The following is a 13,256-nucleotide window of genomic DNA, read 5'->3' on the forward strand; positions in this document are numbered from 1 at the left end:
ATGTTAAGCATTTGTCAATTCAAGTTGGCAACAGCAGAAAATCCACTAGAAATTACTTGTCGCGTACGATTTTCATGTCTGTTGGAGAATCAGCCGTAGAAAGATCGCTGCAAGCAAGAGTGCGAAGTCGTTGTTTAGTATACATATATATAAGTAAACGCGGGCTCGAGGATCGTCAGAGGGAAAAGTTGAAAAACGCGGTAAAATTGGCAGACGGTTCAATAGCGTTATTAGGGTTAGTCATACACAATCAAAAAATGCGAAAGACAATTGTTTTATTTTCGGGTTAACTATTATCTACGTTTTTTTGTTGATGATTGTTCAGCGCGAGCGTTTGGATTTGTCCGTTATTCCAGCAGCGAGTTACTGCAATTTTATACATTCGTTTAACATAGTAGACTCCTTTGCTTATTTTTCGTCTTGTGCCTGTTGATTAACATTGTAGGTAATGGCAAAAATCTTAAAAAAGTAATTTAGTGTGCAATAGAAGAATATCGTGTCATAGCCAACATAACGCTGTAATTTTGTGAATTGATTGTATGTATGAAAGATTTGTTTTTTGTCCATCTAGATTTAGATTTCATCATCACCATGGATAAAAAGAACGTGATTCAAATGCTTCAAACAGATTTTGATCGCTTTCATAAAGAGTCGAAAAACATTGCAAAGACTGTTCATGATTTTAAGCAAGATGTAAGGACTTACATGGATGCTTTGATCTCTCAAATAAGTTCATCAGGTTCTGGTCCGTTACTTGCCAAAACGCCCAAGCTCCCAAAAAAACGAGGCACTAGGATCAAAGCCATTCCAGAATATAATGAAATGGATGGGAATGACAGTAGCATTCTTAATATCAAAAGTAGTAGATCTTCTAGGGCAGATGTAGCAGTCATGGAGACAACGGAAATCCGTGTAGGAAGATCAAAGAGGGGAGCATCTGTCAAGGCTGCTGATATTATTAAAAAACAGCAGTCTATGACCTTGACTGCTAAGCTGCGAAGACCATCTATAGATGACAGTGATGTACCATTGGCAAGTCGAGTATGGATTGTTAATTACTTATGTGATTTAAAAAATTGAATTTGAAAAAATTAGTTTATACAATGTTATGTATTGTAATTTTTCAGCAACCGACAATGGAAAGTCGTTTAAAAAGGCCAAAGGAATCTTTGGCAAGTTCAGAAGAAGATGAAGATGTGAGACCATCAAAGCAAAGTAAATTAGAAAAGAAGAAAACACAGTCCAAAAAATTGAAAGAAGAAACCTTTGACTTGAGTATTGATGCAACATTACTTTCGGATCAAAATAAAACTATAGAAGCAGAGAAGTCAAAACGAATATCTGTAAAGCGCAAGCTGGAAGAGGATTCTGATAATATTTTGAATATTGAATGCCCAACTCACATTTCTTCTACTGGTGAACCTATTGCTAAGAAAGCCAATGTATCTAAGCTTTCTCCACAAAAAGGTGACACAAAGTACATGAACACTTTAGAAAGAATCTCAGAGAAAACAACAGAATCTCCAACAAATAAAAAGTCTTCAGGTCGCATGACAAGGTCTTCGTCTTCTGTAATCAATTCTCATTGTGTTAAAAAATATAAGATGAATAATATTGTCAATGAAACAATGGATACAACCAATGCTAATGAAACTATAGCTTCAATATATGAAGACGCAAATGGAAAACCTTATCCAATAATGAATTCAACCATGAATCCCAATACAACAGTAACCTTAGACAAAATGATGAATGCCACAGTTGTGATTGAACCATTAACTATCAAAAAGGTATTCAATGAGACAATCACCATACAAAAAAACGTTTTCAAAGAGCCTTTGTCTCACAGCACAATCAAAGAAATAGAAGAACACATTACTTCAACAACAAAAAGTACAGCAAAAAAAAATTTAAAAACGAGAAGTAAAGAAGATTTTAAAGTGCCTAAAATGGATGAACTTATGACAGATGATGAATCATCACCCGAAAGGAAAGGATACAAAGTACAGGAAGAAAAGTCATACCAACTAAAACGTATCACGAGATCATCTCAAAATTCATCTCAAAGTGAAGACGAAGTTAATCGCACACCACTATTAGGCCTTAAAAATGTAAAGAACAAGAAAGGGTCACCGTTCAAATCTAATTATAAACCAACAGCTTTGTTCAGTCCTTATGCCAAGGATTCGGTTAAAAAACGAGTTGAAGCCTTTGAGCAGGTTGCTGGAAGTCCAAAGCAAAATGAACAAGAGACAGGTGGAAGAGTCACAAGAACAAAAACGCGAGCTTTGGCTGCAGCAAGCTTTTCTGAAGCTTCTGCTCCAACTGTAGCTCAAAAATTAGCTAGAAAATCTTTAGCCAAAGCAAAAAAGATTTCTCTTGCCAAACATGCCAGGGAAATTGATGAAACTGGAGAGGTGATTTATTTTTATAACTCCAATATTTTATTTATAATGGCAAATTAAATCTATTTTTCAAATTCCAGAATGATGAGACTTGTATTGCTAAAAAGAGTTCCATTGAACAATCGGCTCAGAAATTAAGCGCAAAAACTACGCCATTGGGTAAGAACCGTTTGCAGATACCCAGCTCTGTAAGCAAATCTCAGTTTACAACGCCATCAAACTCCCATAGCCACAATGCGGTTAGTATATCAAAAGCAGACCGTGCGTTATCAAACTTGTTCAGCGCCCATTACAATTTGAATATTTTATTGTTTTCTTTATTTCAGCATTCCAAAGCTATGACAGGTTCGCGAGGTAATATCGTGACAAATGTTGATTCTTTCATTCAAACAAATATATCGTCTGCCTCGAAAAAAATAGATAGAGGAACCGAAGAAAAAAGACGTAAAGCACACGAAGAAGACGCCCGGCGAAAGCGCGAAGAATTACTGAGAGCTCAAGCAGAAGAAAAGAGGAGGTGTGTATCTTTTTATATAGACAATTCTGTTAGTCCCAAGAGGTAATGAGTATTTTTTTCATAGAAAACGGGAAGAGAAAGAATTAAAAAACAGATTAGCGAGAGAAGCCAAAGAAAAGTTGGAATATGAGAAGAGACTGAAAACCGAAAAGGAGAAGGAGGAAAAAGCTAAATTGGCCCTGCAGATGCAAGAGAAGCAGAAGGAAGAAATGGAACGGAAGCGTATTGCACAATTGCAACGGGCAATGGTATGGTCGGCGAATAAATCACTCTTCATAATAAGTTACTTAAGGTTGATTTTACGTAATGTTGGTCTTTTAGGAAAAGGAGGAAAGACGAAAAGCAGAGGAAGCTCAACGTTTAAAGCGGTTGCAAGAGCAAGAAGAGCAAGAGAAGCTACTTGCCGAACAAAGGCGTCGCGAGCAGGAGATGGAAAAACGTAAGCAGGCTGAGCAAAGGCATTTGGCTGAGCTTAAACAGAAGAAATTGATGGAGCATGCATTGCAAGCCAAGTTAAAAGCAGCGGCGCAGAAGCAGGTCCCTAGCAGTTATAAAATCGACAGCGATCCTGACGAGGAAGATTCTGATGATGAAAACAAACCTAAACATGAAATTCCAACTTGGGCATCAAGTACGTTGAATGTTAAATAATAATTGAATTGAATTTTTGATTTTTGGTATTACAATAATATATTTATCATTTGTAGAAAATGTACGGCAACACCAATTGGCAATGCAGCAATACGTTCCAATGAAAGTCGTCCTGAAATTCTTCGACGCCAAGCAATGTACGCCGGATCTCAAAGAATTGTTTCAAGGCATTGATCCGAAGAAACTGAAACGATCTTCCAGTGCCAATTGGAAAACTCCACCCCGATATTCCATGATGAATTGCTCCATTATCAAGGACTAAAGCAAATTATCCATTATTTGATCGATTATATAATTTAAACACAATTTTCCTTAAGTACTCTTTTGCAAATTTAGCGGCAATTTCTTTAAGAAGATAGCACGTAAGCGGCATAAATTTTAAGCAATCGTGAATATTGCTATTTATTATTCAAATTGATGCATTGTACAGGTTTGTTGTTTTATACATGTAATCAAGTTTTACAGTAGTATTTTATAATTAGACGAATATAATAGTTATACGAACAGGTAAAATTTTATTAGTCAGTAAATACAAGGAAAGCGAGTAGAGTGATGAGTTTTACACCAAGTACATACATACATTGCTTATTCTTTATAATGTATTTGTTGATAGCGATTTGCAAAGTGAAATAAATGTAACGCTGTTGCAACCGTATAATCAAATTTGATTGAACATTCAAAGACAAAAGGAAACTATGCAGGTAGCATTACAGTTTTCCTTTTATTTACGGAATTCGCTCACTTTATTTGCTTGCTCAAGATATATAGTGATTGCGCTAGCCGGTCAGCTACCGCGGATACATACGTCTCTTTCAATTAAGTAGTGGCAACGTGCGCACGTGGAAGAGAGAGTGAGAGAGAGAGAGAGAGAGAGAGACAGAAAGAGAGAGAGACAGAGACAGAGACAGACAGACATACAGATAGACAGACAGACAGAGAGCAAGAGCTGCGAGGACATATTCGTGTAGGCGGCTATGCGTTTTCTGGGTGACGAAAAAATATGTCAACGAGAGCAAAATATTAGGCGCTACAGCATGAATGTGTACATGCGTCACAACAAGAATAATGATAATGTACGTCTGTCCACAAAAAATTTTGTCTTTCTTTACTCGAGTAAATCTTATTCATTATTTTATACGTTATGATTATCTTACATCTCTTTGAATCTGGAGGTTTTTTTATTGTTTCTATTAATGTTTAATAGCGTGAACTCGATGAAATAAATGAATTTTGAAAGCTTCTTACTGCATATGAAATGTAATTCAAGTTTTTTCAGCGTTAATACTACTTCGTTGCGTGCATTACAATCAAAAAGTAAAACGTGTACATCCATTGATTAATCATCGAATCGCGCAATTGATTAGCAAAAGTGTTAAGAAAGTGTTATTTCTTATGTGGTCTGATTCTTACATCTCTCGATGTATGCCGAAAGTGCCTATAATAATAATTGAATAAACAATCCTATAAGATTTCCAATTTCGAGTCTCTTTTCAATTTAACTTAGATAAAACGGCAGCAACGCGCATGTGCGGCAGGGGAAAAAAGGGCCTGTGCCGGCAATCGAGTGCAAACAAATGTGACGTTATAAGGGCGCACGTCTCTATTTTTCACGCGAGTGAATCGGAACGGGCCGATGATTTTTCGACATCAATTCCGCGACGCTGGCGTGCAGCGGCCGCCGCGTAATTGCACAGCCGTTTAGCTGCGGTCCAATTTGGCGCGCGGCGGCAGCTCGTAGTCTCTCTGCAGCGCGACACGTCTCTCTTATTGCCTCACGGCAGACTACCCTACGGAAAATACAAAAACAATTAGCGGACAGAGCTTGGCCAATCGACGCTTTAAGCGCGCCGTACCGACAGTCATTTTGTCACCCTGTATTACTTCTCGTCGCGCCCTTTCGGTTGCGCGCGTTGAAAGTCGAAATTGTAAGTCGCCGAGTGAATCGTTCGGCGTGTATTCGTTTATACTTGACAGGAGAGAAAGACGCCCGCGTCGTCACGAGACGACAAAGTGAAAAGTCGGCAAATAAGCCGTTAACGAGGTGCGATTTGCGACATTGCGTCAGATGCAGGCCTGTGTATGACAGAGTGGCGAACGCGTTATAATATCGACGAGAAGAGAAAGGGTAGAGAGAGAGAGAGTGGAGTGATGTATCCCCTTGGGCAGCCAGTCTCCGGTAACACGATAGTAAGTACTGGCTGGGCATAATTAGTGGAGCATAATTAAAGCGGAACAAAAGATGAACGATATCGTCTGTCGCTCGTTAGCGGACAGTTTTGTCGTCTACGCCTCCGTCCGGCCCTATCTCAGCTCGTCTCCGCTTATACGAAAAACCTTTCCTTGCCCAGCCTTCCTGCCTCTCTCTCTCTCTCTCTCTCTCTCTCTCTCAGCGCGATAACATTGCAAAATTCTCTTGTCATCGGGCAGTAATGAGCAGCTTGATCTGAGCCAAACACAATTGGCTGTGGTAAGTCGAGAGCATTCGATGAAACAGAGAGCGGAAGAGAAATTCAGGGAGAAGTTTGGCTAAGAAAAGAGAAGAAAGCGCGTAAAGTCACTTATCGGCGCAGCTCTAGCAAAGTCAGCTCTCGGGCTCGGCTAAAGTATTCCGCCTCTTTACCGCGGAAAAGCTCATGGACTCGCGCGGATTACAATCGCAGTAAAGGCGGAAAAGCCCAAAAAGCTCGCGCAGGAAGCGATAAAATCGCTCTCGCCAATTCCCCCAACTATTTTTATTCGTAGAGATCCCGAGGGGAATAGAGAGAGAGAGAGAGAGAGAGAGAGAGAAGCGTACGTGGCGGTGGGCAGGTCCGATCGCCGGCTCCAGGAGACGAACACGGGACAGGCGTGGCGTAGCGCATCACGATCTCTCACTGCTGCTCTGCCTGCTGCTCTCGCGCAAAAAGCCAACTCCGTGTATCAGCTCTCTCTCTCTCTCTCTCTCTCTCTCTCTCTCTCTCTCTCTCTCTCTCTCTCTCTCTCTCTCTCTCTCTCTCTCTCTCTCCTCTCTCCTCTCTCTCTCTCTCACTCTCTCTCTCACTCTCTCTCACTCTCTCTCTCTCTCTCTCCATGATAATTGACGAGCAAGCGGAGATTGGATTAATTCTCTTTTTTTTTTACGTCGAAAGATTAACGACAAGCACGCTTACGCGGAGGATCAGGCGAAAAAATAGCCACGCGGACCTGCTGACACGCGCGAATACGTTAAGATGTCGATCTACGCCAAATGGCTTTCTAAGTCCGACAGTCGATTCTCCCGTCCTGGAGTTGGAGGCTCCGATAGCTGTAATAGCTTAACTTTAGCCACACTATCGCTATGGACTAGACACACCAAGTTGTCTATCGCTTATATTTATGCTGTGGCCGCTCCAAGTTTTTTCAGCGCTGTATTTTTTCTATCGCTCGGACCCCCCGCATTTCCGCTTTGTTTTTAGAAATCTGCATTTTTTCCCGATGGCTCTCCGTGTGCCGAGACTATATTGATGACGAATAAACAAGCCGTAAGAAAAGCAAACTGTCTAAAAAAAACTTGGAGCGCCAATCCGAGGCTAATTTACGAGAGGCGGCAGGGTAATTTATAACCAGCGCTACATTTCCTACTAAATAAGGGCTGGCTCGCTCACGAATTGTTTGCAGGTCTCTGGCATCGTTATCGAGTAGTATAGTTCACTCAGAGATAGAGGGGGGTGGGGGGTTGAGAGAGAGGAGAGAGAGAGGGAGCGAGACGGAGGAAAACGATGATGACATCCGCGCCCGCCGAGTAGGTAATGCTATTCAGGACTCGGATTAAACCGTGTACTTCGCTTGCGCATTTGCAATCGGACCTCCTACTCTTCCTAGCTCCCACTTCCGTGCTGCGCATCCCTTCACCCCCTTCTCTCTCTCTCTCTCTCTCTCTCTCTCTCTCTCTCTCTCTCTCTCTCTCTCTCTCTCTCTCTCTCTCTCTCTCGTTTTCGTTATCACTTTCCGATTTTTCTTCTCTTTTCTCCGCGCAGCGCACCGAGACGTGATTCGATCAGCTCGCCAAGTTGCTGATACTTTTTTTCAAGTAAAGCAAAGTTTCCCTCTTTTTATTTTCATTGGATGCGGTTCACGCTGTTCTGCCCGTCTGCAGTACTGCCTTGCAGAACCTTGCAAACTTTCAACAAGACAAGAATCGAGGTAGAATGGAGGAGATTCAAATTCAACTTCCTAGTGGTGGCAGCACTGACGATTCCTTCTCCAAAATACATACTGCACTTTGATTTGCCACACATTGATCAGCTGACTGCTGCTGACTGTGTTGGATCTAACAGTTTTCAAGGTAAAAACCGAAAATGATACTCAAACAGCAGCAAAACGGTTCTTTATTTGCCACTGAAATTGGTGGGCCAATGATATTTACATTCTACAAAGTGTCGAATATCGAGAAAGAGAAATTGAGCCACGATATTCAGGTAAATCTAAGGTTTTTCACGAATACTTGTTAAGTGGTTTATTCATTTTATCATTAATTAATTAACAGACCAATGGTGGTAAAGTCATTCAATACAACGAGAGGAACACATATACAATTGTATTAACGAAAAAGAATGAATTTTTGAGTGATATAATTCAATTTGATTTGCAATACATTATAGACTGTATAAAAGTGAATAAAATTCTACCACTAGAAAATTATAGGTAATTACTGTTTTTTAACTTGAATGTATAATCAGTAACAATTCTATACTTTTCACAGACTTGGCAAAAAAGTTCATGTTAGTTGCTGTTATAGCCAACCATTTAATTCTAAACGTTGCATCTTGTAAGTAGTATATGTAAATATATTAACAAAATGTATGGGAAACTCTTGAATATATTAAGTAAATTAATAAGAAAATGAAAATTCTGTATCTATTGGACACTATCGGCTTTGTCTTTCATATCTTTCCTTTGATTAGCTCTAAATATAAAAATTGATTTACTATATGTTTTTAAATTTATAAAGTGATTAGCATTGATGCATTTAATCAACAAGATAATTGAGAAAATTTAGAATAAATTTTCAACTAACTAATTGATATTTAAATGTGCATGCTGTTATGAAAAAAAAACAATAAATTTGATATTGTAATATCTATAAATTAATTGTTGTACGTACAAATGTATCATTATTACAAAAAAGAATTTATTAAACTGTATTATATCATAATTTATATAGTTTTACAAATACTACTTTCAGCTTTGATCTGATTCAGAAAGGCAAATGTAAAAGACATGACCATTGTATTTCAACAAAGCGATGTGCTGATGTGAATTCAGATGTTGAAATGAAGACTCAACAAAAAATAGATACCATAAAAAATTTGTGAGTATAAATATGATTAAGTGTACTTGTTAAGATGAGATTAATTGGTTGAACATTAAAATCTGTTGGTGGTATTTGCTTTGTCATGAATAAGAGTAATAAATTGTATTAAAAAATCAATACATTCATGAGAAGGGGATAAAAAAAAAGCAGAAAAAAATAAAAATAAAAAAGCGTTGCGGCGCAATACGCAGTACGTCGATGGGAAAAATCAGAGTGAATGTGTATTCCGCTCGGCTGATCCGTAAAAACAATCGTCGAAAAATTGGTCATGGGCGCGCGCTTTTCACAATCGTCGCTGCCGAGGGAAAATAGCAGCAGCTAGCGTAGGTGCAGGCGAGCGTAGGAGAATACGCGTAGGTGTGCGCTCGTCGGCGAAATGGCGGTAATAAGGGGTGTCAGGAAAATGGCTGCCCTGATGAACCCTGAATCGTGGCATTACGGGAACTGATTGCGCTGCGCGGCGGTCACGTAAAGGGACGGGAATGTCGGCGGCGGTGGCAGCGGCGGCGACGGGGGAGGCTGTTCGCAACTCCGACCCCCTCTTCCCGGCCGCTTCGAACCAGCGAACCAGGCAACGAACGAACGAACGAACGAACGAACGGGTTGCAGAGTTAGTTAGTGTTGGCATGATGTGTGATGTTGCGCGCGGAGAAGATCAGAGCTAAAGAGCTGACTGATTTGATTTTTTGTTGCAGGATTTACGAGGTTAGAGAAACGCAGGTGAAGGTCGAGCTATCTGCGATGGAGAATGACATTAGCGACCTATCGTCCGACGAGTCTGAAAGCTTATTAAAGAAACTACGGAAGTAAGCGGCGCGAGAAATATCCGGCCACTTGATCGTTCAAGCCCCTGGAAGATCACAAGCCAACCTCCTCCTCCTCCTCCTCTCTCCTCTCCTCTCCTACCCTTACGCTCGGCCGATCAAGTGGCCGGATGCTCCGGATGCGCGCCCTTTTTTCCTTCACCTTTCACTTGAACCTTCTCGCTCGTTGATCGCTCGCCGACCGTTCTTTTCTTACCTGCTCGTTACGATATTTATCGAGGGCGTGGAGAGCCGAAATAAATAAATAAGCAATTTATTATCACTAGATTTTCATTTATTTAACCTCTCTGTGACAATATCGGCGTAAAAATCACAAGAAAAGCTTCAGCGGGTAAGTAGCGCGAAACAACTCGGTACAAATGTGTGAGCACGCCTCGTACATTGAGTAACTAGCTCGCGTACAATTTTCTCGGCGGCCCAGCGATCTGCCCGTGCGAAAGCCAGAATGAAATTCGTTGCTTGAAAATGTCCCTCGACCACCACCGCCGCGCCGTCCGCTGGCGACGCGTTGCCACCACTGCCGAATTTTCTCTCTCGCTCGCCTTCACAGGTTAGCTTCGCAGCGTCCCCTTTCCGTCTCTCGACCTAGAAAACCCGGAAGCCGTACTTCCACGAGACGTATAACCTCCAAGAGTAAACCCTTGGATCTAAGGTGGCTTCGTGGCCACGAGAAAGCTATTGTGATCGTGTGCGTGCCGAGCCTAAAGCACGGAGACGTGATTAAGTCGTTTAATTTCGCGCAAACCGGCCATTTTCGCGTTGGAAATGCTCTGTTCGCTTTTAATGCTATTAATTACTAATCGCGCTTAACAGCGAACCTATCTCGACCCAGTCGAGATAACAGCACAGCCGCATGTCTAGACGTACATGTATACTTGATGTCTGATGTCTGATGTCTGATGGGCGCTAGGGAACGGATCGACCTACCTGAATCCGAGACTTTTTACGAGAAAAACGTCCTTTGAGCGACCCTAACCGGCGTCAATGAATCGACCTACCTGCCGGGTAGCGCTGCGCGGTACGACATAGCCAACACGTGCGAGGGAAGCCCCAAAGTTGTCCTCGTGCTTTCTACAACGTTTCGTTTCTCTTCATTCGCGGCACGCGCGTACTACCTACGTTTCCAACAATATCGCTGTCGCCGATCTCGCCTAACTACGCCGCGACACGCGAGCCACTCGGATTTGCCAATCGACGCATTCTTTCGACATTATCCGCTTTCGCAAACCACTGGCAATAGAGTAACCAAACAGGAAATATCAGTTTGCAGCGGCGCAGATTTAAAGAAACGAGAAGTTTGATTAAGCGCCAGACGCGGCAGCGGCGTCGGCGGCGGCGGCGAAGGGCTGAAAAAGAAGCAAGAGAGGACAAAGCGAAAGAGACTCGCGACCTCGACGACTGCGGGTGCGCCATTAACGAGGAGGTATATAAGCGCCCCCGTCGGCTGCTTGCAAGCGCCCCTTATTTAACGTTATTTCATTAATTAGGCACAAAGCGAACTTGCCGAGGCATTGTCTCACCTCAATGCTTACTCATTAGTAAACCGAGCGAGCACGAGCGGAAGGAAGGAAGGAAGGAACGAGAAAGGGGGAGAGAGAGAGAGAGAGAGAGAGCGCGCGCAGCGAGGAGAGGCAGAACGGATGATCGAAGTTGGACAAACCAGTTTCTCGCTGGCTTTTTCCAACAGAGCCCGAGCACCGCGCTCTCACTTATTGAATTAGGTTTTCGCGCGCAATTAGCGCGGCTCGCCACCGGAAATTTGCTCCCCCCTGCTCCCGTCCTTCTCTCTTCTCACCAGTGTGTGTGTGTGTGTTCGCGCGCGCGCGAGCGACTACCCGGACTCCTCTTTTAAACGTCCGTCGAATGATTGTTGAAAAACTAATAATGCAATTTCATCTGGTCGGGGCCAACGGCCTTCGGTCGACTTCGCTCCTCGGCATTTAACGTCGGACAAAACTCCAACGTGCCACCGCTGCCCGGCAGCCAGGGATTTTTAAGCTGTTTATCTCGCTGGATTTGTCGCGCGGGTGACGTCACGTGTAAACGCATATGTATACAGATGAAGACCCATGCTTCCGATAAGTGTCCACCGTTCCGTAAGCGATAGTAAAGTTCCCGTGAGAAAAAACAAAGCGATGAATTTCTTAGGCACAAGCGTCACAAAAGCGCGCTCTTCCCTTATCCGAGGAAGCCACTACAGGGGTGGAAATAAAGCGCGTGAGTGCACGAGCTGCGACGCCAGAGATATAGTTGGCAGTTATGTAAAAATGATTCTCTCTCGCAGCACGTTTACGACTGTATAAACGTGAGCCTCTGTCGGAGCAGTATTTTTTTGCGATCGCGCAGGTCGATCGCTTTTCACGGCTCGTCAATGCTCCGTGTCAAGCTCGCTCGTTCGCCGGCCATTGTCGCGCAGGCCAAACCTAAGTCTCGTATTGACTCTGAACGAGCGATTGGACATGGAATAAAAAAAAAAAAAAAAAAAAAGAGGAAACCAGGGGGTACATGGCGCATAGGAAGCAAAATTGAAATCGCGAGCGTGTGTACACTGGCAAAGTCAAATTCGAATCTCATAAGTTGACACAGGCACTGCAAAAAAAAAAAATAAATAAATAAAAATCAGGAATTTGGAGAAATTTAATTAACGGTCAAGAGTGACACCGTGCGAAAATTCTTTAGTCCGGCGATGGCAAAAACTTTCGATTAGCGCCTGACGATTTTTTTTTCTTTTTTTGTGTTTGCTCAATTCCGCCGAGCCGGTCTAGCGACGAGGAGAAAAAGGATAGGTGAAAAGTAGGAGAGCGGCCGTGCGCGCAAGAGAAGCCGATTAATTAAGTATGGACAGTCTGTAATTAAAAAATCACGTGGCTGCCTTTATCGGCTCTTTATCGTGCAGGCAGGCGGGCTGGAGGGGCGTGTAACGGCTACTATGTGGACCTACTTTAAGCTTACACACTCTGCAAGTCTATGCCCTGAGACTTTTTTAATTAAACTCTCCGTTTTCAACTACGTCGCGGCAGTCCTCCCCTCCATCTCTTTCTCTCTCTCTCTCTCTCTCTCTCTCTCTCTCTCTCTCTCTCTTGCTGTCGAGCAGGCAAAAACTATGCAGCGTATCGGGAGAATATTTATGCACATTTTTACTCGCATACGGACACGTTATCAGTGTAATTATAGGGCTCGGCACGCAAGAAGCTTGGCAACAAAAAGATCTCGCAAGTTATTGAGAAAATTTTCATGGCTCTTTTTTGCGGCCAGAGCGGGTATTTTTATTCTTGGGATCAAGAAGAGGGAGAGAGTGAACTTGCCAGCTACGCTGCTAATGTTAAGTATTAGAGAACTATCTGTCTGTCTCTCTTTTCTTTTTTTTTCTTTTTTGATGAAAGAATTTGATTAATTGGAATTTTGCAGCAAATTCGACGAAGAATCAAGGCGCAAGCCGATATAAGCGAAAAAAAAATTGTAGTCGCTCCAATTGCTGCACCAATTGACGATGCATTGATTGCCATTAAAATCTATAGTCGAATGGT

The 13,256-nt window shown here is 42.3% G+C and overlaps 2 protein-coding genes across 5 annotated transcripts; both read left to right on the forward strand.

Annotated features, from left to right (window-relative positions):
• Positions 1 to 108: 108 nt before the first annotated feature.
• On the forward strand, positions 109 to 5,043 carry LOC131671050 (mRNA export factor GLE1-like). 4 transcript variants are annotated; one of them, XM_058947170.1, is made up of 9 exons: positions 179 to 235; positions 326 to 445; positions 572 to 1,041; positions 1,128 to 2,417; positions 2,486 to 2,644; positions 2,732 to 2,922; positions 2,987 to 3,170; positions 3,244 to 3,553; positions 3,630 to 5,043. In XM_058947170.1, the coding sequence occupies exons 3-9, from the start codon at positions 592 to 594 to the stop codon at positions 3,833 to 3,835; spliced, it is 2,790 nt and encodes a 929-aa protein (XP_058803153.1). In that variant the 5' UTR covers positions 179 to 235; positions 326 to 445; positions 572 to 591; the 3' UTR covers positions 3,836 to 5,043. The 4 variants fall into 4 exon arrangements, with proteins under 4 accessions (XP_058803152.1, XP_058803154.1, XP_058803153.1 ...); XM_058947172.1 differs by having other exon boundaries at positions 326 to 441; XM_058947169.1 differs by lacking the exon at positions 326 to 445 and having other exon boundaries at positions 109 to 235.
• Positions 5,044 to 7,746: 2,703 nt separating this feature from the next.
• LOC131671055 (uncharacterized) lies at positions 7,747 to 10,000 on the forward strand. Its single transcript, XM_058947178.1, has 5 exons — positions 7,747 to 8,009; positions 8,078 to 8,235; positions 8,294 to 8,359; positions 8,777 to 8,902; positions 9,601 to 10,000. Exons 1-5 carry the CDS (start codon positions 7,890 to 7,892, stop codon positions 9,713 to 9,715), a joined length of 585 nt encoding a protein of 194 aa, XP_058803161.1. The 5' UTR covers positions 7,747 to 7,889; the 3' UTR covers positions 9,716 to 10,000.
• The last annotated feature ends 3,256 nt before the right edge of the window (positions 10,001 to 13,256 follow it).

This window comes from Phymastichus coffea, unplaced genomic scaffold (genome assembly GCF_024137745.1).
Source record: "Phymastichus coffea isolate CEN01 unplaced genomic scaffold, Cenicafe_Pcof_1.1 PCOF00118, whole genome shotgun sequence".
In the NCBI taxonomy this organism is placed as follows: domain Eukaryota; kingdom Metazoa; phylum Arthropoda; class Insecta; order Hymenoptera; family Eulophidae; genus Phymastichus; species Phymastichus coffea.

Coding starts and splice junctions, on each gene's coding strand:
- LOC131671050 (XM_058947169.1), top strand. CDS start 592: ATGGATAAAAAGAACGTGATTCAAATGCTTCAAACAGATTTTGATCGC. Junction 2,418..2,485: donor AAATTGATGAAACTGGAGAG/GTGATTTATTTT, acceptor TTCAAATTCCAG/AATGATGAGACTTGTATTGC. Junction 2,645..2,731: donor ACTCCCATAGCCACAATGCG/GTTAGTATATCA, acceptor TCTTTATTTCAG/CATTCCAAAGCTATGACAGG.
- LOC131671055 (XM_058947178.1), top strand. CDS start 7,890: ATGATACTCAAACAGCAGCAAAACGGTTCTTTATTTGCCACTGAAATT. Junction 8,010..8,077: donor AATTGAGCCACGATATTCAG/GTAAATCTAAGG, acceptor ATTAATTAACAG/ACCAATGGTGGTAAAGTCAT. Junction 8,903..9,600: donor ATAGATACCATAAAAAATTT/GTGAGTATAAAT, acceptor TTTTTGTTGCAG/GATTTACGAGGTTAGAGAAA.